At 37.5% G+C, this 27,051-nt stretch overlaps 1 protein-coding gene across 2 annotated transcripts; it reads right to left on the minus strand.

The window, feature by feature from the left end:
* Positions 1-266: 266 nt before the first annotated feature.
* LOC100267859 (uncharacterized) lies at positions 267-26,794 on the minus strand. Of its 2 annotated transcripts, XM_010666286.3 has the most exons (16): positions 26,229-26,794; positions 24,970-25,372; positions 24,609-24,834; positions 24,249-24,494; positions 24,046-24,161; positions 23,209-23,307; positions 22,994-23,081; positions 21,948-22,177; positions 20,131-20,315; positions 19,633-19,832; positions 10,331-10,663; positions 10,113-10,214; positions 3,995-4,292; positions 1,965-2,113; positions 1,601-1,885; positions 267-804 (listed from the first exon to the last, which is right to left on the minus strand). In XM_010666286.3, the coding sequence occupies exons 2-16, from the start codon at positions 25,221-25,223 to the stop codon at positions 601-603; spliced, it is 3,015 nt and encodes a 1,004-aa protein (XP_010664588.1). In that variant the 5' UTR covers positions 25,224-25,372; positions 26,229-26,794; the 3' UTR covers positions 267-600. The 2 variants fall into 2 exon arrangements, with proteins under 2 accessions (XP_010664588.1, XP_010664589.1); XM_010666287.3 differs by lacking the exon at positions 26,229-26,794 and having other exon boundaries at positions 24,609-24,883; positions 24,970-25,077.
* Positions 26,795-27,051: the final 257 nt, after the last annotated feature.

A 27,051-nucleotide genomic window follows, 5' to 3' on the forward strand; every position in this document is an offset into this window, starting at 1 on the left:
ATTCTCAAACTTTGCTTGGAATTTCAAGAAGAGTCAAAAAACAAAGAGAGAAAACAGAGCACTAAATAATTAATGCGGTGATTTCAAGTTTCAACCCACTGCAAAACTCCACACAAAACGCCAAGACCTGTGCCATAGAATCAAAACCTTGGAGCAGAAAACCATTTTCCACGGGCTGGTGCTACATGGGGAAATGGGATAGAGCCATCATACGAGACAGCACTTAAAAGCTGTAAATAAAAATATGAAATCTCTTGCGTCAAAACTAGAGGTAAAAATATTTTTTAGCAGGAACAAGTCATTTCTGTAGTTCCTTCCAAGGGTATTAGGGTGGCAACACCCTGAGACAAATTGAACAATGAATTGGTAGATCATACAATCTTTACAGTGAGCATGCATCAGCACCCATGCGGGACTAATCAAAATGCAGTGCCCTCACTCTCTGATTTCCAGAGACTGCAAACCACCACGGAAAATGTATTCAAGATGGAATCATTTCCATACCATACAACACTACTATTTCCCTTCTTTTTTTTTTCCATCGCTTCTAGAAAAAAAAAATGAACATTACAATGATGTTACAAATTTCTAACGCCCAGGTCAATGAGTAACTGGCCCAGTTCTTGTCTCCAAATCAGGTTTCCCCGTTTGTTGAATAACAAAGTGGTCAACAATCCGAACAGTGGCTAATGGGTCCTGCTGAGGAGTAGCTGCACTCCACTTGCTAGGAAATTTTCTAAGGTGGCTAAGCTGCTTTGGCTGTTCTCCATCCCAGTCTGGGTCCAGTTTCCATTCCTTTGGCACCTGCAATTCAAAAACTACTTAAAAGGCAATATTAACAAACATATTTGCATTACTTATATACCCTAGGTACTTTTATATTCCTTTACTTTCAAACTCTGCGTCCAAATTTCTTTCCATTACAGATTGAGCTCTTTATGGTTCAATTTGGAAATTTTAAATTAAAGCAGCAATTGATGATGAACTCCATAGCTACGATTTGGATCAGTCTAACATCCCTCTTCATTTTGAGATTGGTTTCATTATCATAAAATGATAAACTGATGACAGTTATAGTTGCTACCATGGTTTGGCCATCAAAGGTAAAAGGCAACACCATAAAATTGTAAGGAAAATACCATGGCAACAGATTTTGATCTGCTATTTTTATTTTAATTAACATTTCTAAATTGTGTCCAAAAGATATTCTTGGTTGCATTAGTTGTTTTTTTCCCCCTAAAAATGTTTAAATTATTAGAATTTTAATATGTAAAATATAATGAGAAAATGAGGAATGGGAAAGTTTAATATGGTTCCCAATAACAGGCAAACAGGAAAGACACCCACTGTAGTACCAAAATATAAATATTAACCACTAATTTGAGGTTTCTATTTTCTACATCCAGATAGGCCCCACCCCGGAGCTAAACCTTTAAGCAACTCCACCTATGAGCAGTAGTTCAGAAACAAGAACAGTGCAGCAATGCTGGTAACCAATAAGTAGTATGTTGGAGAATGCTAAAACATTATATAGAAAAACTTACTAAGCTATAAATAACTGGTAGAACATTGCAACTTCTAAGTGATTTTGGTTCCTTACCTTATCAACTGCAAGAGTGAAAACTTCAAGGTCACCATCACGATTGATATGGAATCGGGTGAAAGACTTGTAATTAGCAATGCGGAGTGATGAGAAGGCTTCATCAAAGTGAATGTGAAGCCAGTTAATGCAGATGTACAAGTAGCTTCCAAACACTAAAGATACAACTGGAGTAGAGAAAACCCAAAAATAGAGGAAGACTGAAGCATAGTATATAGCAGCACCCCCTCTGGAGAGCGACAACACTCCTTTCTTGCATATGTTGCTCCTGGTTACAGCCATGACCTGAGAATTTCCACAAGTTTACTAATAGCAAAGAAGATGACCTATTATTATATGAATGGAATGGAGAAAGCATTCTAACCTCTGGAACATCAAATGCAGACATGAGGTACTTGATACATGCCGGGTAAAGACCAAATGTCCATTGTTCTATACGAGCTCGAAGGCCTGTGGGATCCGGAAAGTGTTCACTCTCCACTGTTCGGTACCATTGATATAAAGTATGATAGCCTGAAATAAGTCCACCATCAACTCAAAGTCAACAATCAAATTAGCCTAGCAATTACTTGAAACTAGTTTTTTAATTTTAATGAGAATTGTTGTCACAGAAATGAACTCCACAGAATAAATACAAATTCACAAATCCAAGGCATGGCAAGGATAGAGGAGGGGCTTTACAGCAAGATCAAGCTTTAAGATAGGAGATGGCAGGAGAGTTAAATTTTGGAATGATGATTAGTGTGATGAATCACATTTGTGCATGTCTTTCCCCACTCTTATATTCCATAAATATGTTAAAAGGATCCTTGGATTGTAGATGTTTGGAAGGTGGAAGAGTCTTTAGAACTCTTGCTTCCAGAGACAATTGCATGATTGGCAGTTGGAAAGGATAGGATCTCTCTTTTCAAGGCTTCAAAAGGGAGGGATGCCAAGGAAATGTGAGGATAGCTTAAGTTTGAAGGGGCTCCAAGACTGGTAAGTTTTCAATTAAATTTTTTTGTTCCTCTTTGAAATTAGAGGATGTTGTTGCCCTTCCTACAAAAGAGATTTAGGTCCATTGGTGCTATGTCATCAGAAGCTTCAATGTAAACATGTTAGTTCAAGAATACAAAGATAAAATAATCCACACACAAAAGTACAAGAGGTTTTAATATGGTTCGACCAACCATACCTACATCCATAGATGAGAGATGATCACTCCACTATACCACAGAGAATATTACAAAAGACAGAAACCATATACGACTATTGAGTTTGTGAAACATTTCATGTTTCTGTACTCCTTGTATCTACACCCTAAACCATGAGCTCCCTTATTTTCCCTGAGTGTTTTTCATTCTTCCTCACATCTTCATCCACCCTGTATACAATATTCTTTTAAAAAAATATGTATATATCAATTAGGAATTTGAGACAATTCCTAACTTCGCACTTGCAATGGTGGGTTTCTTTGCATGGGAAGTGGTGTAGGGTAAGATTCATACTTTAGATCAGCTTAAAAGGAGAAGTTGGTTTTTGCTAAACAGGTGCATCCTTTGCAAAAGTGAAGAAGAATCAACTTGTGAAACAACGAGTCTATGGGATTTTCTTTTCTCTTTTGGAACTACTTGGGTGGATCCTTCTTTGGTGAGGGAGACCATATTGGGTTGGAATAGAAGTTTTGTGGACAAAGGCAGAGAAAGGCACAGAGATCTGCGCCATAGTGTATGTTTTGGATTGTTTAGTGCAAGAGAAATCATAGATATTTTGAAGATGCCAAGCAAACAGTTCAGGCACTAAAAAATTCCTTATGTCCCTTCTCCTTTAGTCAAGAAAGTCCCTTGAAGCAGGACTTTCTCGATGTTCAAATGCATCGACTGTTTGGGTTCTTGTTCATAGGAGGGTGCTGGTTTTTCCTTTTTTTCTTTTTGCCTTTAGGCACCCTTTGTACTTCTTGTGTACCTACATTTCATACCCTGTTTAAACACTTCTTAATAAATTTATTTTTTCCTATCAAAAAAATATAACTAATAATTATATCAGGCTAGTTGTGGACTTCTAGATTGTCATGAACTGGAATCAAGCTTTTAAAATATTAATGCTTCATTAATCAGCTCTTCTAATATCCAGTCTAGCTGTCCATGAAAGAATCTATTCTGACTTGGGATGTGCATTTTATGCCTAGAACATTATATAATTTGTTTTATTTATTTTTTTTGATAGGTAAATTTAGATCATTATATAACTTGTATTCCCATGTAAAATAAGAATACAATCAGCAAGAATTTCTGTTACACTAACCATAAATATGGGAAATGCTCAAAGCATCTTATTTTTTTAAGGGCCATATGGAACAAGAAAACATTTTAAAAAATAAATACATAACAAAAAAGGGGGCAATGAAATATTAACCTGAGGTTGCTAGTAGTCTATGCCGGATACATGTCTCAACACCCAGTTCCAGCAGCAACATGAGAACTAGTGCTGCAGCCAGGTGGGCAGAAACATGAAGAATTCCAATTATTACCCGTTTCTTTCGTGATAGTTTGGGCGGGACGAATATAATTGCTGCCATTAGCAACAGCATAGCACCTGCTAATGATACATAAGAGTGTTCCAGCATATACATAAAAGCATCCCACATTGTACTGAAGAAGCTCCTCAAGTGACCAGAAAATGAATCATCTTGCAAGATGTGATCAAGCTTACACTAGGCAAAGAGCAGACAAAAGTCATTTCTCAGTCACAAATAATTTGATACTAATTTACTAGATATGAAAGTAAATTATGTTTAGTACAACAATATAAGAAAGTGAAGAATTTCTGAACTCCTTTATTGATTATATTCGGTACACACCATACACATATATATACACACATGACTGAATAAGAAAAAAATCAATCTAGCTTAATTCTCTCCTAAAATTAGGAAACTGAATCATAAGGAAATATCCTAAATGATCTCTCCTTTTTTATTCCTAAAATACTTTCCTAAATTAAAATCCTAACTTTGGCATTATTTCAACACTCCCCCTCAAGCTGGAGAATATATATCATATAATCCCAGCTTGCAAGTTAAGTCTTCGAAGTTAGGTCTAGGTAAAGCTTTGGTGAGGATGTCTGCGGTTTGGTGCTTGGTAGGAACATAGTTCAATTTAACCGTCTCACTAGTCACCTTCTCTGTGATGAAGTGTCTGTCAATCTCAACATGCTTGGTCCTGTCATGATGCACGGGGTTCTTTGTTATGCTTATAGCTGCCTGATTATCACACATCATCAGAATTGGAGATGAACTCGTTTGTCCCAGTTCACTAAGAACCCTTTTTATCCAAATCCCTTCACAGATTCCCTGTGCAAGAGCTCTGTACTCAGCTTCTGCACTACTTCTGGCTACAACTGATTGCTTCTTACTCCTCCAGGTAACAAGATTTCCCCAGACAAAAGAACAATATCCAGAAGTGGACCGCCTGTCAATGATGTTTCCTGCCCAATCCGCATCTGAGTATACTTCAGTGTCACGGTTCTCTGTCTTTCTGAAGAATAGACCTTTCCCTGGTGTCATTTTTAAATATCTAAGAATCCTGTAGACTGCTTCCATGTGTTCCTCAGTGGGGCTGTGCATGAATTGACTTACAGCACTCACTGCAAAGCCAATATCTGGCCGAGTATGTGAGAGATAAATCAAGCGCCCGACAAGCCGCTGATATCTCCCCCTGTCTACCGGTGTACTTTCTTTCTCGATACCAAGTTTCTTCTGACTATCCATAGGAGTATCAATTGGTTTGCATCCAAGCATACCGGTCTCCTTAAGAAGATCGAGTATGTATTTTCTTTGAGAGACTACAATTCCCTTCCTTGATCTAGCCACTTCCATACCAAGGAAATATTTCAAATTTCCAAGGTCTTTAACTTCAAACTCTTCTGACAAATACTTCTTCAAATTATGTAATTCCTCCATATCATTCCCAGATAGAATAATATCATCGACATAGACTATCAATATGGCCATTTTCCCGGCATGAGACTTCTTGACAAATAGAGTATGATCAGTCTGACCTTGTTTGTAGCCCAGCTTCAGGACTGCTTTTGTGAATCTATCAAACCAGACTCGGGGAGATTGTTTAAGGCCGTACAAGGATTTTTGGAGTTTGCAAACCTGATTCTTTGCCATACTTTCTTCGAAACCAGGTGGTATTTCCATGTAGACTTCCTCTTCTAGGTCACCATTTAGAAACGCATTTTTTATGTCCAGTTGTTGCAAGCACCAATCTTGATTGACAGCCAATGAGAGAAGAATCCTGATAGTGTTCAGTTTTGCAACAGGAGCAAAAGTCTCCTGATAGTCTATCCCATAGGATTGTGTAAACCCTCTAGCTACCAAACGAGCCTTGAATCTCTCAACTGATCCATCTGCTTTGTATTTTATGGTGAAAATCCACTTGCACCCCACAGGCCTCTTCCCAACCGGCAAATCTATGATAGTCCACGTCCCATTCTTCTCAAGTGCATCAATCTCATCTTGTACTGCCTTCTTCCATTCTGAAATTTTTAATGCCTCTTGTATTGTGTTGGGAACCTGAGTATCATCAAGAGAAGTAGCAAATGCTCTGTAAGATGGTGATAGCCCTTCATACATAACATAATTCCCAATTGGATGATCTGTACATCTCCTAACACCCTTCCTCAATGCAATCGGCAGAGTAGAATCATCAATGTTGGGAATTAACACCTCTCCAGCCCTATCCTCACCTATGTTCTCTTCAGGAAGACTTGAATTGGAGTCAATATATTGGTCACATGTTGACTGTGATCCGTGCTCTAATTCTTGTCTTTTCCTCCTCCTGATGTAAACTTGTAAGTTCTCATTAGCAAGTTGTGGGGCTATAGGTTGAATAGGCATGGGAGACTGGATGGTCACGGGAGAAGGAACATCTGTGTGCTGGGCTGGCTGGACTGATGACGGCATGGGTGTGGACAACTCAGTGGGCGCGAATTGGGAAGGATTTGGTGACTCTGAGTGAAAAAAAGGTACACCCTCAAGACGAGACTCCCAAACTTGATGTTCATTCATGCTCTCCCCCTGAACATGAAATTTGGGATAGAAGAAGACATGTTCAAAGAAAGAGACGTCCATGGTGGTGTAAAATCTTTTGTTGGTTGGAGAATAGCATTTGTACCCTTTTTGGGTTGGAGAATACCCTAGGAAAATGCACTTATTTGCTCGAGGAGCAAATTTGCTACGATTTTGAGGATACACATGAACGAATGCCGTGCAACCAAATACTTTGAGTGGTAAATCAGAAGAGGCGGCACGGGTGTGAGGAAATTGTTTTAAGAAAAGTTGACGTGGGGATTGAAAGGTAAGCACTCTGGATGGCATACGGTTAATCAAATAGGTAGCTGTGAGAATAGCTTCCCCCCAGAAATAGTTTGGAACATTAGAGGAAAACATAAGGCACCGGGCAACCTCCAAGAGATGTCTATTCTTGCGTTCAGCCACCCCATTTTGTTGTGGGGTGTCAACGCAAGAACTTATGTGGATAATGCCGTGATTTTGAAGATAAGTACTGAGACTACTAGTAAAGTATTCCTTTGCATTATCTAGCTTGAGGACTTGAATTTTGGAATTGAATTGGTTTTGAACCATAAGATTGAAGGTTTGAAAAATGTGTCCGACCTCTGACTTTTCTTTCATAAGGAAAACCCATGTTACCCGAGTATGATCATCAACGAATGTCACAAACCATCGAGTGCCAGAAATATTTTTTATCCGGGAGGGACCCCACACATCACTATGAACTAGAGAGAAAACAGTCGAAGGTTTGTATGGGATTTGAGGATATACTGTTTGAGTATGCTTTGCAAACTGACAAATTTCACAGTGATAAGATGCTGGATTTTTATTGATAAATAATTTGGGAAACAATTTTGCAAGGTAAACAAAGCTAGGATGACCAAGGCGATAGTGTAACATTATAATCTCACTATCTTTATTGACCTTAGAATTTGACACAGAATTGAAAGACTCTAACATACTCTGAGACTGTACGCAACTTGCTTGAGAGACTTGGTTGGAGAATTGGCCACATGAGAGGAGGTAGAGCCCGGAACACAGTTCAGCACTGCCAATCATCTTCCCCGATTTCAAGTCCTGAAAAACACACGAGTTTGGATAGAATTTAGTAACACATTGGAGATCACGAGCCAATTTGCTAATGGACAAAAGATTACAATCCAAGTTTGGAACATGGAGGACAGAGTCAAGATATAAGTCTTTAGTAAGTTTTATAGAACCTGTCCCGGCAATTTTTGACTTTGAACCATCAGCAATATGGACGGATGAATGACCATTACTTGGCTTGTAATTTTGAAGAATGGCAGCATCTCCTGTCATGTGATCAGAAGCACCTGTGTCCACTATCCACAGCTTCATTCCTCCTCGACTAGCAGTGAGGGCTATCCCGGTAGTACTGCCACTGCCAACTTGGCTTAATAGTTTCTGTAGCATCTCCATCTGCTCTTTGTTGAATGGACTCGGCTCGGGAACAGATGTGCTCTCAGAGTTGGCAGCCACGTGTGCTCTGCCATCTCTGTCAGTCCGTGGCTTTGGTTTCCAATCAGCCGGTTTGCCATGAAGCTTCCAGCAAGCCTCCTTATAATGGCCTGGTTTCTTACAATAATCACACCAAGGCCTAACTCGTTTCTGACAATCTCCACCACTACTATTAAATGATCGAGCAGCAAGGGCAGAGCCATCCAATGTTGGGGCAGGTTGCTCTTTGGATCCCATCATCACTTTCTTTCTACTTTCTTCATGCCTAACCTCTGAAAAAGCCTCCCTGAGACTTGAAAGGGGTTTAATGCCCATGATTCGGCCTCTAACATCATCCAATTCCCTGTTTAGTCCTAGGAAGAACTTGAACAGTCTCTTTTGTTCCACAATTTGCCTGTATGTTGCTGCATCATCCGAACATTTCCATGAGCGAGTCTCGAATAAGTCAAGTTGCTGCCAATACCTTGTGAGTGTGTTATAATACTGAGTAACTGACTGCTCTCCTTGGCGGAAGTCATGTAGGGCTGATTCAACCTGAAAAAGTTCTGAAATATTTTCAAAACTTGAGTAAGTTTCTTTGGCTGCATCCCATATGTCCTTTGCAGTCCCAAACAGCAAGAAATTTTCTCCTATGTCATTGTTCATGGAATTGATAAGCCATGACATGATCATGCTGTTTTCAATCTTCCACTTCCTGAAACCCGGTTCTGTAGTTTCTGGCATGGCTGATTCTCCAGTGAGGTACTCATCCTTTCCTTTACCGCAAATGAACAGCAACACAGATTGTGACCACTGTAAATAGTTATGGCCATTTAATTTGTGTCCTGTGATGAGAATAGGAGAGGAATCATTGCCACCAAGGTTTGGAATTTCAGATCTGCCCCCTGATTCTGGTGACGTGACGTTGGATACTTGTGATGATGCCATTCCGTATTTTGTCATGGACCGGAAAGGTAGAAGAACACTTCCCAAGGCACGTGCAAGGATTGGAGTTGAGAAAAAATAGCCGGAGGACGCCGGAAAAACTGATCGAAAGGCCCACGGAAGCAAAAGAACCCCAAAAGAGGCACGTGCAGGGCTCGGATGGCAAAAACAGGTAAGAAGGGTGGCTGGTCGGCGTCAGGCGAGCTTGGAGGAGGAAGCGCGTCGCCGGAAAGTGGCTCACGCGCCCTCACGCGCCGGCGCGTGAGATGCAGTCGCCGGCCGGAAAAACGCGCGTGGACGGCGCGTGGATGGGTTTCTGGTTCCGGTGCTTTGGGACAAATTGGAAATCTCCTCCAGGCGCTCCTTGCAGTGTAAAAAAAAAACCGTCGCCGGAAAGTTTGCCGGAAAAGTTCACCGGAAAAGTTGCCGGCGGTGAATGTTTTCTGACGACGATTCGACCGACCGGAAAGCGTTTTCTCCCTTGACTCTGAGAATAGGGACTGATGACCGGAATGAGAGATGGCCAGAGAGAGAGATGGTCGGATTGAGAGATGGCCAGAGAGATTTGGCCGGAATGAATGATGGCCTGAATAAGAGGTGGCCAGAAGGGATTAGGGTTTCAGAAAACTGGCTCTGATACCATGAAGAATTTCTGAACTCCTTTATTGATTATATTCGGTACACACCATACACATATATATACACACATGACTGAATAAGAAAAAAAATCAATCTAGCTTAATTCTCTCCTAAAATTAGGAAACTGGATCATAAGGAAATATCCTAAATGATCTCTCCTTTTTTATTCCTAAAATACTTTCCTAAATTAAAATCCTAACTTTGGCATTATTTCAACAGAAAGTAATTGAGGAAGCCAGTCAAAAACAATTCTTCATCCAAGAAGGATCTGGTAAAAGTGTAAACAGTCTTTAGTTTGGTAAGACAAAAAAAAAAAAGTCATCTTAATTATCAGGTTTTCACTTTTCGGGTCCAACCACAGAGTCTTGGTAATCAATATGGCAAGACATCATAAGAAAACCAACAGAAACTCACCTGTGGAAACATAGAAAAAACCAATACAAAATATATAATGCCACCAATGAAATCAAACTGCCAATTCTTCTTTCGGAACTTCAAAATATTTCCCAATGCAATCTGCATCAAATGACCAATACACCATATTATTGAGAAATTAAAAGGAAAAAAAAAGGAATATAAAATGAAATTTTTGGTATTGACAAGCCAATGGAACTGTAGATTTTCAGATTTACCCTGCTTGAATCTTCAAAAGAAGGATAAGCAGCCTCACTTTTATATGAAGCGCCATAAAGTTCATTGAAATTACTGAAGACATGGGTGGGATGCAAAAACGCTCCACCACAACCATTTACAAGTAGATGCTGCACATAAACTGGTTTATCAGATGAAACAGATGAATGGCGCATATAATGATGTAGGTCACCAGCCATTCGAAGTTTACACCTTCCTTTCAGATAATCACATATAAGGTGTGAGACATTTTTTCCAGAAACATCATTCCAGTACCAATCCAGAAGCCAATTTGGTTCATGTGTCATAATGATTACAGAATCATTTTCTCCAACCTGAGTTAAATATCATGAGATGAAGATGTTAAGTCCGTAAGTAGAAAATTTAGGAATGAAGAAAAACAGAAATAAGAACAGAATAATAATGTAGGAGTCCCAGTAAATGAGATAAGGAAGATCTGTTATAAGATCATTTTTTTGGCAAATGGAGTCGGCTTCAACCAATAAGAAGCAGTATCCACAGGTTAAAGCTCACATATCCAATGATCTAACAGTTGGCTCTAAGGAGTTATCAGCAAAGAGAATTTTACATATTAATATTAAAGTTAGGGTGAACATGTTTATGTGATGCTGAAAAGAAATTCCGAGAATTTTTTGGCAAATAAAATGTTATTAAAAGACCAGACCAATAGCAGGCAAGCTTAGGATACAGGAGTGCATGGGAAATACATGTAAGTATACCATAGAACACTCAAAAAAGAAAGAAAGAAATAAGAGCAAAAGTTAAGGCCAATTAAATCAGCCCAGCGCTGAACTTTCTATGACATGAAAGATAAATTCCCTCCCCCTAGTGATGACTCTTGAAGGAGCAAACACCAGATTCTACAAACACAAGGATACAAGCTTGTTTGTAGATGAAAACACTTTTCTCACAAACATCTTCAGTTTAGAAAATGAAAACAATTAATTCGGACCATTTTCTCTGGTCAAACTTGCATTTTTTAAAACATGGAAAACAGTATTGTGACCTTGCATTTTTTAAAACATTGAAAAAAGTATTTTTGATGTTTCATAAAAATAACCCATTTTCAGGAAATATTCTTAAAAACAGTTTTGGTAACATGTTTTTAAGTCATTCTCAATATTTATATTTCTGTAAGCAGAAAACAGTTCTCCTTTTTGCTATCAAACACACCCAAGTTCACCATCCACCCTCCCAAACCAAGCCCACAGAAATTGAGACATAACCCGAAGGTTTATGGAACTTGAAACTGACAACTAAAACTATTACCAGGTAAAAAATCACATTGGTCTAATTCAAACAAGATGAGAACAGTTGATCACATTGAAAAAATCACATTGCAATAGTAATTTGGTTCAATTTTATTGTGCTATAGAACAAGTGGAAGAATTAAAAGATCAGGGGTTGGAATGGCAAGACTGTACACCTCTGGTTTCCTAAATAGAATATCTTTATACTATAAAAGCCGGAATGTGAGGTTTTTGTTGTAACTTTGCTTTCCTGTTTTATCCTCTCTTTTTAAAATTATTCACCAAATTGCCATTGATGCTTTGCTACGAGTTGGATTGCTGCTGTTGCAGCAGCTGTCCCACCTTGACAAACAAACAGCTGTACAAGCCCTGATCTTCAGAGGGAGAAGTGACAACAATCGGTGGTCCTTTGCAGTAATATAAGCCAGATTCTTCTATGTTTTACCTTCAAATTGTTAAATGTAGGAATCCTCTGCGTTTTTTTTTCTGATCTTAACCCATTGTTTGTTTGTCGAGAAAATGGAGCGGAAGGAAGGAAAGGAAGGGAAATGGAAGGAAGATTGCATTTTCGCTCTTGTTTTCACATCTCTGGGACTATTTTGAAAGAAAAACGAGAACAAAAACTGGAGTTTACGTAGTAAAGTTGTTGAATTAAGTTCAGTTTTTCTTTTCCTCCTCTGGTCTTCTCAGTTGTTTTAGGGTTCTGAATGACGTTGAGTAAGGACTGAAAGTTTGAACTCGTTTTTCTTTGTGTGTTTTCTTAGACATGTACAGAGCGTTAGGATTTGGTAATACACGATCCGGATCACTGTTTGTAGAAAGTGTTAGCAATTTTGTGTTGAAATGAAGGCAAGGGAATAGAAAGGACGAGGATTTTGAGTCTTCTCATTCTTGTTCTGTGATGTCCAAGAAAATAAACAGTTCAATTTGATCTAAGCCTTTATGGTTCAGTTGAACTGAGAGTTTGTTTTGTAGGGTTGTTAACAACAAATAATCTAGGAACCAAAGATTTTAGTTTTCTTCCTTTGCATATGTTTTTGTGACAATCAAACACAAAATTAGGGTTGAACTATTCATGACTGAATTGCAATTTATATAGTGTAAATTTTTTAGTAAAAGTGCTACCATTTTGTACTGAAATGATTAGCTCAGTAAAATCAAGATGTGGACATTCTTAGTCACAATTCAGATCACTTTTTGTGAAGTGCTAGCATTTTTGTTTTTAAATGGAAGAAGGAAAGGAAAAATAGGAAAAGATGATTTTGAATCCTGAGGTCTCTTTTCTGTTGATTTCCAAAAAAAAAAAAAACTGAAAATGAATATATCAATTTTGAAGTGAGCAAGCTAGGCTTGTGAACAATCAATGAATCTACAATTGAAGATTTTAGTTTGTTTTTTTCGCCCTCTTTTTTTTTTTTTTTTTTTTTTTTTGAGCACCAATTAGTGAGTTATGGTTTAGCAATTCGGATTAGATTCTAATTTGTTTGGAATAATTTTGGTTTCAATGAAATGTATGCATTTTTAGACTAAAATCATTAACAACGTTAAACTAGAGGAAATAAAAATGAAGATATATCTTGAAAAGCTTATGTAAAATAGGTCAAATAACTTATTTAAGCTCAATTGGGTGAAGAAGTTTGTTTTTTTAGAATTTTGAACATTGCCAAGATTAAGATCCAAAACTTTAATTTATTTTTCTTCGTTACATTTGAGCCAACAATTGATGGTTGGCTGAGCAATTATGGTAACCACCCAATTCCTGTGAACTTTGAGCTCTACAATCCTGCTGGGATTCTCTTTTCTATCATGTCTTTGATCCAAGCATTCATTCCTCTTTTCACATTGCATTTCTTTTAAAATTTAGTCTATGGACATTGTTTTTACTTATGTCATTTCATACATGTTTACAAGTACTAATAATCTGATATTAGCTTAATCAAGAAAGAGGACATTTTTGAAAGGGGAAAAAAGGAGGGTCTTGGTTTATCATTAACTGCATTTTAAGTTTTGATCCTCATAAGAGTGCCAGGCATTAAAATGCGGTAGTATATGTCATATTTTCCAAGGCGTATTAAGTAATTAGGTTTTTATGTTGGCAAAATTATGATACTGAACTATGCACTTTTTATTCTGTTACTGCTATGACTTACATTTTCCTCAAGGTCTAGTTAAATTCATATTCATTGGACAAATAATAATGTATGCTTATTTATTAAATAATGAAAAAATAATTAATTATAATTTCATATCTAGATTTTTTATTATAAAATAAATATATGCAGAGTTGTCATGATGTTATAATATTTTTTTAAACACAAATACCTAAAAATGTTTAAAAGTTTAAAATTTTTGTTTTACTTTTTATTAAATTATTTTTTGTAATTTTTATTAGATAATTAAAATATATATATAATATCAACTTTATTACCTATCTTGCTCACGTGCCTTGCACATGGAACAAAACTAGTAAAAGGGAAAAGAGATTTGTCAATCCATCCAGTCTAAGAGAAAGAGAACATTGGTACATTTTTAGTTTACTTTCTTGAATTATGAATATTGTTACCACCTTCAGTGCAGACCTTAAAAATGAAAGGGGAAAAAAGGAAAATGAAGAAAGCAAGAAAAAAAAGAAGCAAGAGAAAAAGAAAAGAAACATTAAAGACTAAAGCATACATAATGGTAACAGCTTGACATGATGTAATAGTCAGTCTGCCAAAAGAAGCCTTCTCCAGGAACATGATATCTGGGCTAAAAGGGTTTAAACACCTATTCACCACCTCTAGGTGCTCCCTAAACTAGACCTATAAACTTTCATTAGGATATTAATATAGTCATTCCCTCCTTCTTCACAAAATATAAATGTCAAGACCAGAACACTTTTAAGGCATTAAATGTACTTGGGCATGTATGTTAGGTGAACAGTGCATAGGCCTCATATCTATCAAACCTCCATATCACTGGACATGGAAACATGGCTTAATTATAGTGAACAATCTTTTGCTTCTACAAAACAGGATGAAAAGAAGTATCTATTTAACATTAATTGTTTTCTACAAGGGCATTTAACAGTCAACTAATTTAAAATGATCATACAATAGTAATGAATTCAAAAAGTATCTAGTGAAACCTAGTAAAGAATCCCTCCCTTCAATTATTCAGGTGTACTTGTCTGATACATGTTCAGCAGCAGGCATCACTAGTGCAAATTACAGCAATATTGATTTTGTAAGTCAATACAACATAGGGGTTGTATATCATATCTAGTAGATGGGCCTATTTTGGAGAGGAAAGAGGGCCTCGAAGCTAGGCCCAATTTGGGATGGGCTTCTTTAGGGGTAAAAGACATCCGTTTTGGCTTCTCCTTAGACAGTGAAGTTGGGGTGTTGTCAGCGCCTATCTCTCTAGCCGACAAAGCCCTCCTCGACGAAGCTTCAAGGTTTCCAAGTACTTCATCTAGCTTTGTTTTTCCTTTCGAGTCAAGGGCTTCTTCTTCTTCTTCTTCTCCGTCTAGGGGTGGGGTGTTGGCCAAGTCTTTGGAGGGAAAAGCTAAGGCTTCTAGGTCTACAAAAGGGAAGATGGACCTTTTGTCTGATTGTCTTGAGTGGAATCCTCTAAGAGTGGTTCTAGCAGATGGAAGAGATGTGGAAATGGTTGGGTTGATTCCAGATGATGAAGTTGCCACGAAGGAGTGGGTACAAGAAGCAAAGTCATTTGAGGGGGCTCTAAAAGAAGGAGAGGACCAGTGTGAAGACTAGTCCACTAGCTCTTTAGAAACTTCTTAGGCATGCCGACCCTGGGATTTGAAGAAAATATTTTGAAGCTCTTGAAAAAGATGAAGTGGATAAGAGAGGTGAAGATAAGGGAGCGTGGAAAAGGGAGGAATTTTTTTGCTTCTTTGAAGTTTAAGAAGGAACTTAAAAAAGTTGGAAAGTTCAATAAACTATGGTGGTAGTGTTCCCAAAAGAGGAGAAAGGGAGAAAGCATCGTGGGATATGATTCTGGTTCATCAATGATTCTTAAAGTTTTGTCCTGGAATGTGAGATGGGCAAATAACGCAAAGAAGGGGAAGTTAATAAAGTCCTTGATTAGGTCACAAAGAGCAGATGTAGTGTCTCTAAGAAACCAAAATTCAATCGATGACAATGAAGATTGTCAAATGCCTAGGGGTGGGGAGATTCTTATAGTGGGGGTCAGTGAATGCAAGAGGTGCCTCAGGAAGGGTTTTGGTGTCTTGTGACAGTAAGGTGTTAGAGTTGGTCAAGTGGGAAGTGGGAAAGTTCTCCATTTCTTGCAGGATTAAGAATTGTGAGGATGCTTTTGTGTGGGTTTTTACAGGGGTTTATGGGCCTTGTTCTAGGAAGGACAAAGAGGGTCCTTGGGTGGAATTGGGGGCTATCAAAGGGTTGTGGGGCAATCCATGGTATGTAGGAGGGAATTTTAATGTTGTAAGATTTCCTTGGAATGCAACAGTGTCTAAGGTCGACTACTCCAATGAGGAGATTTTATGATATCATCAACGTGCTAGAATTTAGAGATCTACCACTGGTAAGGGGGCCGTTTACTTGGTGTGGAGAGCAGAACAACTCCTCTTTTCTAGGTTGGATCAATTCCTAGTGTATGAGGGGGTGGGAAAGTCACTTCATAGGGGTCATCCAAAGGATCTTATCAAAGTTTGTTTCTGACCATTCCCCTGCTTTGTTGGATGGTGGGGGTTTTAGAAATGGTCCTAGCCCTTTCAGGTTTGAGAAAATGTGGTTGAGGGTGGAAAAGGTTTCCTAATCTGTTGAAGGGTTGGTGATTGGGATTGGAGTTTTCAGGTTCTGCCAATTTTATTCTACCATCTAAACAGAAAGCCATAAAGATGTACTTGAAAAGTTAAAATAAAGAGGTGTTTTGCAATATCTCAGTAAAGAAAATGGAGACTTGGAACCAGATAGGTTTCTAGGACGCTAAGGAGAGGGAAGGAGTTTTGTCAACTACGGAGGCAATAGCAAGGAAATCTGCAATGGAGGAATACCAGAAATGGGTTTTGCTAGAAAAGGCATCTTAAAGACAAAAATCAAGAGAAATATGGCTTAAGGAAGGAAATAGAAACTCTAAATTTTTTATAAGATGGCAAATGCTCACAGAAGAAGAAACTACCTTGCTAAGATTAAAGTAAACAGGGAATGGCTTACCGAAGATAGAGAGATAAAATGGTGGTCAATGCTTTTAAAACCCTTCTCTCTAAAAAAGGAGATTGGAGGCCAGGTGTTGATGCTTTGTCCTTTGAGGTGCTAGAGGGTTGGAGGCTAGCAAGTTAGAGGGGGTTTTCTCAGAGGATGAGGTGTTTAGTGTGTTGACGAGTTGAATAGTGACAAAGCCTCAGGCCTGGATAAGTTTTCGATGGCCTTTTAGCATTTTAGTTAGGAGTTTGTAAAAACGAAAGTATTGAACATTTTTAAGGAGTTAAATGAGCATGGAAGATTTGTTAGAAGCCTAAATGCAACTTTCCTAGTTTTGATCCCTAAGAAGAAAGGTGCAAATGATCTTAAAGATTTGAGGTCAACAAGTTTGGTAGGAGGTTTTTTAAAATTGTTGAAAAAAGTGTTGGCCAATAGACTCAAGAAGGTTCGGGTAAAGTGGTTTCCAAGTTTTAGAATGCCTTTGTGCTAGGAAGACGAATTTTGGATGCAGTGTTGATAGCAAATGAGACAATTGATTTAATGCTAAAAATGAGAGATTGGAGGTTGTAATGCAAACTCAACATTGAGAAGATTTATGATCATGTGAATCGGGGCTTCTTATTAGCAATTCTTGGGAAAATGGGATTCGGGCAAAAATTGATAAATTGGATTAAGTGGTGTATCTCTTCAGCCAGCTTCTCTATTTTAGTTAATGGCTCCCCTACAAGATTCCTCAGAAGCTTTGGGGATTAAGACAAAGGGACCCTCTATCCCCCTACCTCTTTGTGATTGCTATGGGGGCTCTCAACAGTTTGCTTTTGAAAGCACAAGATGGGGGTTTATTTCAGGTTTCAAGGTTAGGGGAAGGGAAGGTGAAGGTGAGGAAATATCTCATCTCTTTTTTGTTGATGACACGATTGTTTTATTTGGGGCCTCTCAAGAGCAAGTCACTAATTTATGTTGGCTTCTCATGTGGTTCGAAGCCATTTCAGGGTTGAAGATAAATTTGGAAAAGAGTGAGATGATCCTAGTGGGGGAGGTGGACAATTTGAAAGAGTTGGATTGTGAAATTGGTTGTAAGGTGGGAAAGTTGTCAACTTCTTACCTAAGACTCCTCTTAGGGGCTTCATACAAGTCAATGGTAGTCTGGTATAAGGTAGAAGAGCGGTTTCACAAGAGGCTTTCATTATGGAAGAGGCAACAACTCTCAAAGGAGAGAAGACTCACGTCACTTCATAGTACTCTAGCCAATCTACGAATCTACTTTATGTCTTTGTTCACCATCCCAAGAGTTGTAAAATTGAGATTAGAGAAGATTCAAAGGGATTTTTTGTGGGGAAGAGAGACCTTAGAGAACAAAATACACTTCGTGAAGTTTTCAATTGTTTGTACAGTTAAAGCGAAAGGAGGTCTAGGTGTTCGTTCTCTTTCTTTGCTAAATAGGGTGCTGTTGGTGTTACTCTTGTGAAAGAGATTTGCTACGGAAGAAAATCATAAGAGAAGAGTATGGAGAGGAAGAAGGGAATTGGAGATCAAGTTTGGTGAGAGATTCCTACATGTTCGAGTTTGGAAAGCAATAGGTAAGCAATGGGATTTCTTTAAAACAAAGATTTCTTTTGCAGTAGGCAGTGGGAGCAAGGTGAAGTTTTGAAAAGATATGTAGTGCAGTGAGGAACCCTCATGTGAGACTTTCCCATCCTTGTTTCCCTTATTTGATTTGAAAGCAGCGTGGTAGCTATTTTTGGGAGCAAAGAAGGGAAGAAGGAAGTTAGAACTTCCATTTTACTAAGAATTTAAATGACTAGGAGTTGGTTGACATGGAACGGTTCCTTTATATAATCCAATAACATGAAGTGAAGAGGGAGGAGGAGAACAAAGTAGTTTGTAAGGGTGATAGCAAAGGAGTTTTCTCTATAAAAGGGATTTATTCTCTTTTGGAGACAGATTGTACCACCCCATTCCCTTGAAAGATTATTTGGAACTCATGGATTACTTCTAAGGTGAGTTTCTTCACTTGGGAGGTTTGCTAAGGCAAGGTGTTTACTTTGGATCAAAGAAGAGAAAAGGGTAGACGTTAGTCAACAGGTGTGCCTTGTGCAAAGAGGAGTCTAAGTCCATTGATCATATTCTCCTACATAATGACAAGGCAAGAGTTTAATGGTAGTTCGTGTTCTCTATTTTCAGTATTCAATGAGTTATCTCTAAGATGATTAGGGAGACTCTACTTGGGTGGCACAACTCCTTTGTAGGCAAAAGGAGTGTTAAAGCCTGGAGGGTTACTACTTTATATATTTTTTGGACAAGCTAGAAGGAAAGAAATCGGAGATGTTTTAAAAATGAGGAATTATCAGATCAAAGACTAAAAAACATCTTCCTTAACACTTTCTCTATGTGGGTTAAGGTGTGCATGGGCAGAGGCTATATGCCTTTAGTGGACTTCATAGATTGGTTGGGTCTTTGTTGAGGGAGTGAGTATTTTTGTGTCCCCCCTTTTTTTGCTTCTTTTCTTGGTGCTCTTTGTATATGACCTATGTACTTTTATACGCATTTTGCATTCATTAATACACTATAAAAAAATATAAAAAAACAGGTTATTAAGACTGTCAAGAGAATAACATTCATCATTGTTTCCTCTATATATTCTAGAAACAAATCCTCAAAATTTAAACATGTTTTTCCCAATCCAGTAGATACAGAAAAAGATAAAAACTGATACACATAATAGTTAAACTCTCCTATAGTCATGTAGTAAACTATATGATATAGCATGCCAGAGAACCCTGATCTAACCTATTCATGTAATATTTGCATCACAATACATCAAAATGTGATTTAAAAAAAAATGAAAGAAAAAAGTAATGAAGATACCTTGTCCTTAATTAATTCCACAAAGAAGTTGAATTGATACACATCAATATCAGCATGGAGTGCTAGATCCAGACCAAATACCCACCATCTTTTAGGGAGTTGCAAAGCAAAATAACTCTTCTTCTGAGGCATAAACCACCCACCTAACCAGCTCTTATGACATATGTACCTCATGAAAGTGTGAAGTCCATCAAACCAATCTGTAAAAGAAACATTTTGTTGAACCATAGTGATATGCTATCTAGGCAAAGGAAATTGAGGACTTATTAATGAATAAAAACCTGAGATTTACTAACAAAACATAAGATACAAGTTAAGATAATTCCAGCAATAATAAAAATAAAAATAAAAATATTTAAAAAAAAAAATGCCAGAAACTTTTTTTTTTTTAATAGGCTTAAAAATGCCAGAAACATATTTGAGCCCAAGCAGTTATCTTCTCTTTTTGCAGGTGAAAAAACTTTCCAGAGGAAGCTCAGGCTAGGAACTAAGACAAACCATGGTTTCCAGGAATAACAAAACACTGAGGCCCCTCATATTGCTTCAGTTCAGACAGCCCACAAGGTACCTCTGGCTTGTTTACAGCTATGTGCTCTACTCTATACCATGGAGGAGGCTGGAGTGCATATTCAAAAGGGCAAAACAGGCGCCTTTCATATGTGAATGCTGACGGATTAGGGTACCTATTAGAGAACCAAAATATAAATAAATAAGAAATAAAATAAATAAATAATATAAACAATTTGCTGAATGAAAAATTCATGACAAACAATTTACACTCAAGACCATTATAGATTAAAGTACTACTATGAAGAAACACCTGGCCAAAATTAACACATAAGGGGCACAAGTGCACAAAACCAATATCCTCCAAATCTGCATTCCTAATTACAAGCTTTATATGAAGTATGAACAGAGATCCCTCATCCAGTCTCAGTGGGTTAATACGACAGTAGAATAAATCTTTCACACAAGCACAACCAATATCAGTTAAAATCACACATATTCCAAGTCCTGAAAAAGCAAAAACCACATGAAGTGTCTCTCAAGGTGATCTTAAATCAAACCAAAATGGAAGTATAACTGCAACCAAAACTAGTTATCAGCCGAGGAGTAGAAATAGCGATACTCATTGGTACAGGGCATTAGTTGAGTACATGAGACCAAAAGAATTCAAGAAGTAAAGGCCTGACCCATTGAAGCCCTTAATTCAAAAATGCCAAAGAAATATACATTTCAATATTCATTTCTGCAAAATTCACATGCAAAAAAGAAAGAACAAGACAAGTTGACCACATCAAGAGCGTTCAAACAAAAGGGAAGTAGAAAATGGACTTTTGGAAACCATCACCAAGAAAACGGTTCCCTCAGAAAAGGCACTCTTTTTACTTCTTCAAACACAATTTTGCATGCAATAACTTATTCTACAAGATAAGAGGTTAAAGAGGGAATGGCTAGAGGATAAGAAACATAATAGAAGTCTTTTGGCATGTGATAACTTATTCTACAAGATGTGAGGTTAAAGAGGGAATGGCAAGAGAATGAGAAACATGATAGAGGTCATTTAGGAAGCATCAGTTACTTAGGGAAAAAGCTAGAAAGCTTAAAGTTAGGACCAAGGCCTGTAAAGTGATATCCAATATTAAGGGCCAAAATTGCTAATGACAATGATGGTGACAAATTGCTTGTGGTGGACCAGTTGTGGTGGACCAGTTGTGGTGGTTGTGGTGGTTGTGGTGGTGGTGGTAAATGATGGCAAGTGTGGCCATGGTGATACTCTTAGTTTTTCTTCTTTAGCTTTTCACACTTTTCCCTCTCCACTGGCCTCAAAATCTTTTTTTCTTTTTCTGTCAATTCTTTATTAGCAGAATTTGTAAATAAAGCCTCTTCCCTTGAGATTCCTAACACTTCTTCTGTTTGCTAAAATCCAAAACTTAGATTTGGGATAGAATACCAAACTAATCAAATAGTATACCACAAAAAATAAAAATTGGCAAGAGGTAGAAACAAATTAAAAATCTCAGCATCAGAACAATCTTATTTTCTTCATATTTAAAAGAGTGTCTACCAAAAAAAACCAATGGCAGTAGAATCATTCTACTGAATAGTTCAAAATCCACATCTTTCAGGAAAATATCTCAAGTACTAACCCTATGCCACACTTGAGGTATTTTAGGATGGAAGGTTCTTCAAGCTAGGAAGATTATGCTACAGTATCAATTTGTCAATTTCCAGAACAACAAAACAGCCATAGACATTTAATATTTAATCTAATCAGATCAGCTTAAAGATCTTAAATAAATGGTCCAGCTTACGCAAGATCCCCTCCAATAAGTAGTAAGTCTCCACGTGGTAGGACACGAAAGGAATCCTTAGTATTGAGCCGAATGGAAGGCTGAGCAAGTAATCGTGCCACAGTATAGGATGAGTTTCCACCATCACCAGTATCAGCCATGAAGTCAAACCACAGATCTTCTTTTTCACTAAAATGATCGTACAAAATATCTCCATGCGGAACTCCATCGCAAGCCTTGTTCATTGACGCCTGATGATGGGTGAAAGGGAAAGATGAAAACATGCAAGCATGATTTGAATTGTATCATAAGGCACAAGAAGAAAAACTCAAAAATTCTCGTTCGCTTCTTCACACAAATAGTTAAAGAAAGGGCATTTTACTTTTCATTTAACATTTAAGAATCACAATATAACTACCAATAAGTACAAAGTAAATATATTACAACTCGAGAGAATAAATAACTTAATAAGTTTAACATCAAGAAGTTGAAAGAAACAAAAATATGCACAAAGAAGTTGAAGAGAGAGAGAGAGAGAGAGAGAGAGAGAGAATATCTAAAACTATGATGGTCCATGATGGAACAGAACAGTAAGATTACATTTGGGCTTTCCGTTTAGTACTGGATATAAATCAATGAGGATGAGAGATATAATAGCAACAAGACAGCTCTATATTTCTCAGGGCCGAGCAAAGGTTATTCCTTTAAAGAGTATGAATTTCAACACTGACATAAAAATTCTTGACCAATTATTATCACATTCCTGAGTCTGGTGAAAAAAGGTTGTACAGTTTCTGAAACCCAAACTACTAGAAATAAATAACATAAAACATTTGTTTATAGGTCCTTCCACAGAAAAATCTCTCTCATTTCTTTAGAAGTATCAGATCTCTTGCAGGGAAACAAGAGGTTTCATCATCACAGGACTTGCTAAGTTTCCTGAAATACTTAGAGGCAGAGGGGAGGGGAGGCAGAGAGAGGGAGAAAGAGAGTGATTCTTGCTATTTAAAAGAAAAAAGGACACCATAATGTTAACAACCATGATGCAAAAGAATGTGGAATTGTACCTGCATCATGCGCATGTCAAAGCGACCAACAAACACAGTTACTGATACCAGGAGGTCAAAAGCTGTCTTAAAAAGATCAGCTGATGTTCTGCAACACAAGCATCGGCAAAGTGAGGACAGTTAACTAGTTAACTGAGATTTTCTTTCCAACTAACCCCCTCCTCTTCATAAAAAAAAAGGAATAACTAAATAAATGACGAATATTGAACATATACCCCGAATACCAAGGGACCATATCCAAGAAATCAGGCTTCATTTGCTTTTTCTTCAACTCCTCATAATCTTTAACTGACAAAGGGTGAGTAAGAGCCCATCTGTTGATAGTCAGATATCAATGAAGTAGGACATGATGCAAAAAATAATAAGAAATGTGGGATTGAACTTAAAAGAATCTTAGACAATGGTTACTATATATTACTACCATATCCATGCATTTTATTCTGCTGCCAAAATTGGGGGCAGCAGGCATATGTTAACAAAAGAATAAGTTCCATTCATTCCACCTCCTAAAAAGGGAAATGCACGAGTTCCACCAAAGGAGGGTGAAAGCTCCACCAACCAAATGGTTAATATCATCCAGGTCATGGATGCAGTTTTTCTTTGGTCAGGTTTGTCAACAGGATTCCCACATCTAAAAAATTGGGCGAAAAAATAAAAATATCAACCTTCATGCACTAATTAACTACTCTCCTCAATCAAAACAATAGAGGCACGATAAAAAGTAAACACCAATGGAGTTGCTTAAAAGCACAACCCAACAACAAACTTCCTTGACCACACCAACATTTACCTACCCCACTCTAAAACACCAACAAAAAACACCAAATTAAAAAATAAAAAATAAATAAAATTAAGAACGCTTTTAAATAGACAAAATTCAATAGCATCAATGAAAATGTACTTTTCCAGGAAAAAACCATAAAATCTCAAAAAAAAAATTATATGCATATGTATCCACACACTGAGGAAGAGGATTCTGTGACTCCTAATTAATATCAAGACATAACAATCACAATATTTTATACAACCAAAAACTGTAAGTGACTACTCACCCTGATGATCTTTCCACCACATAGTTGGCAATATAGAGGCCTATAAATGTAGCCCATAATGAGTATATGGGAGAGATTTCATCTGATGAACCAGGACATGAGCCAGTACAAGCCAACTGAGAAAGCAAAAAAAATAACGATAAGTGACAAAAAAAATGAGAACTAACAGACATAATAAAACTCAGAATGGCTTCTAATGGTACCTCCCCATAAATAACCCACTTGGACAAAAGCGGGTAATCACTGGCAGAACCAACTGGAGCAAACCAAGATGAGCAGACCTGATCTTTCAACTCATTCATGCGGGTGAATTTTGAAAGCCATGTGTTTCTCTCTTCTTTCTTCCAAAAAGAAAACCAACCAGAATTCCTTCTCTCAAATGGTCTTTGTCTCAAAATAGCACGATTACCACAATGACTATAAAATACACAGCAGGCTATACTTAGAACCTACACAGAGAATAAGGCCATCAGAACAAGGCTCTGAATTTTACATGCAAAGCCAAAGGCTGTGATAAAAAGAAAACATCTAGTGTAAGCAACCAGCATGTCATCAGGACTTACAGCACAATTTTGAATGATGGTCAAGATCTCTGGCTTCTTTCCAGCAACACGTGCAACAAGACCAATATACCAAAGGCCAAGAAACATAATATGGAAAACAAGAAGAAACAGGATGGATGAGACATATATTGTCAAAAACAAAGAAAGATTCATCCTCATATCCACTCCCATTGATAGAAAACTAGGAAGATGATAAATAGCTGCCACTAAAATCCAGGCTACATACCTGCCAAAAAAAGGTTAACCAAGACAATTAGCTCAATGTGAGTAATTTCCTGTATTGTAATTAGAAATAGATGAGTACACGTGGAGGTACAATAAAAACACAAGCAAAAGAAATACATGAGAGCAAAATACTTACCACCGACTAAAATTTGAATAACTCGGCTTAATTGTCTTCCCTATAAATGGAGATGAAAAGAAATAGAAGAAACCAAGCAAACAGGCATACATTGACCACCATTTAATATTATTATCTAACTTCTGTATAAGAGTATGCATATTATCAGACGAGATAAAAAAGAGGCAACCCACAACTACAGCAATAATTGCATGACGGGAATGCTCATGTGGGTAAGGATATCTATGAGTCAGAATTGTTCTGACCCTCTCCATTTTAAGTGTCTCTAGTAAACCAACAGACTGTTTATCAGATCCCGTTAAGCAATCTTGTACTAATTCTCTTCCCTTCACTTGATCCAAACTCTTACATATAAACAACACTTTGTAAGCACCAAAGACACCAAAGAGCCGGTTCCTGAATCCTGTACACAAATCCAAACAAAAGAATTGAGAAAAAAATCATGTTTAAAATATTAAAAAAACCCTCATTTGTCGATCACTTTCTTGTCATTTTCTACCCAAGAAACAAATAGAGCATTTAAGTAGAATATTCAGTGATCGGTTCCATTTACAAAATAACAATTACCGAAAATGAATGAGAAGAGAAACCAGCATGGTAATGAGTAATTCTAATGTGTACTCTGTTTGACTAATTCAAGTAATTATGTGGCGTGCATTGTATGCTTTACCCGTTTCTTCTGAAATGAAACATTCCCAAACTTATATAACAGTCAAATTAGGGTTTGTCTTTGAAAAGCAAAAGCACTGACCAAACAACAGGGAAAAAAACCTGCTTGATTGCCAAGAAAACAGCCGAAATAAGAAATAAAAAACACAAAATTCTAAACCTTATGCTCTTGCTGTTTGTCCTTCCGATAAACGCATACACATACCCTCACCCGGACCTTACAAAATAGTTGGGATTAGGTTCAGTTGCATGGAGGCCTTAGTCGTCTCTAGTCTTAACCATGAAAGAAACTGGAATGTTCAAACCCTAATCCTTTTACCGGGGCAGGTTCATTACTTTTCCCACCTTTTCCCAGCAATCGAACAGTATACTAGGGTTTGCTTCCAGACCCAACACAACATAGCATGTAGCCTCGGCAAAACAAAAATCAAGTGCCCAAGAACTCAAAGCAACAACATTTCTACTCAGAAACAAAGTAAAAAATCAAACCAAAAAATGATCAGTGGTGAGATAGTAATCCTACCGTAATTCAAAAAACACAAATTCCTAGAGAGAGAAAGAGAGAGAGAGAGAGAGAGAGAAAAGGGTACCTGAAAAGAGGAATGAAAGGAAGAGAAAGGGTGCCTGTGGTAGCAATAAAGAGAGATAAGAGAGAGAGGAACAGGAATTTTTCTAAGGAACCGACTTGGCATCTGGATTCGTTTGTGAGGAACCGAAATATGGGATATTCCCTTCAAAGTTCAACAGAACACCACCACCACCCCATCACTTTGCTTCCCCACATCACAATTTACTAATTCAATTGCCGCATTGCTTCCCATTTACGACTCCTTCAGGTTTTCTTTTTTCTACTTGTGTCAGTCCTCAATTTTGATTGTTTGAATTGGATTTTTTATCTCAGCACCCTCTTCTCCTTGGGCTCATTGGATATCAACTATTGGGCCTACCTGGGTCTAGCAAGGTCCGCTGCCAATATCACAGCCCAGGTTCCCGAGTAATGCAGTCTTATGTATCTTTGACCAACTTTGGTAAAAAATTCATAGGCTGAAACATTCCAGTCGGCACCGCCCACCGCCGCCACCGTCCTTTCCACTTGCCTTCATTTTCCACGTCATCGCCCACAGTCGCAGCTGCCCTCTCCAAACTGCCATCCCAACTGTATAGAAAGTGGTGAGAAGGAAGGTCACGCTATGTTTGTAGTTCGAGAAAATACGAGGAAAAAGATAAAAATAAAATAGAATTAATAAATTATTTTCAACTTATCTCACTTTTTTTATATAAAATTAAATAATTTTAAAATATATACATTTTTAATTAATTTTAATCATATTTAATTTTTTTAAATATTTTTAATAGTGAAATCAAAATATAAGAATATTAGAGTCTAATTGACCATAGAAATAAAAAATAATT

The sequence above is a fragment of the Vitis vinifera genome, chromosome 18, assembly GCF_030704535.1.
Source record: "Vitis vinifera cultivar Pinot Noir 40024 chromosome 18, ASM3070453v1".
Classification (NCBI taxonomy): Eukaryota; Viridiplantae; Streptophyta; class Magnoliopsida; order Vitales; family Vitaceae; genus Vitis; species Vitis vinifera.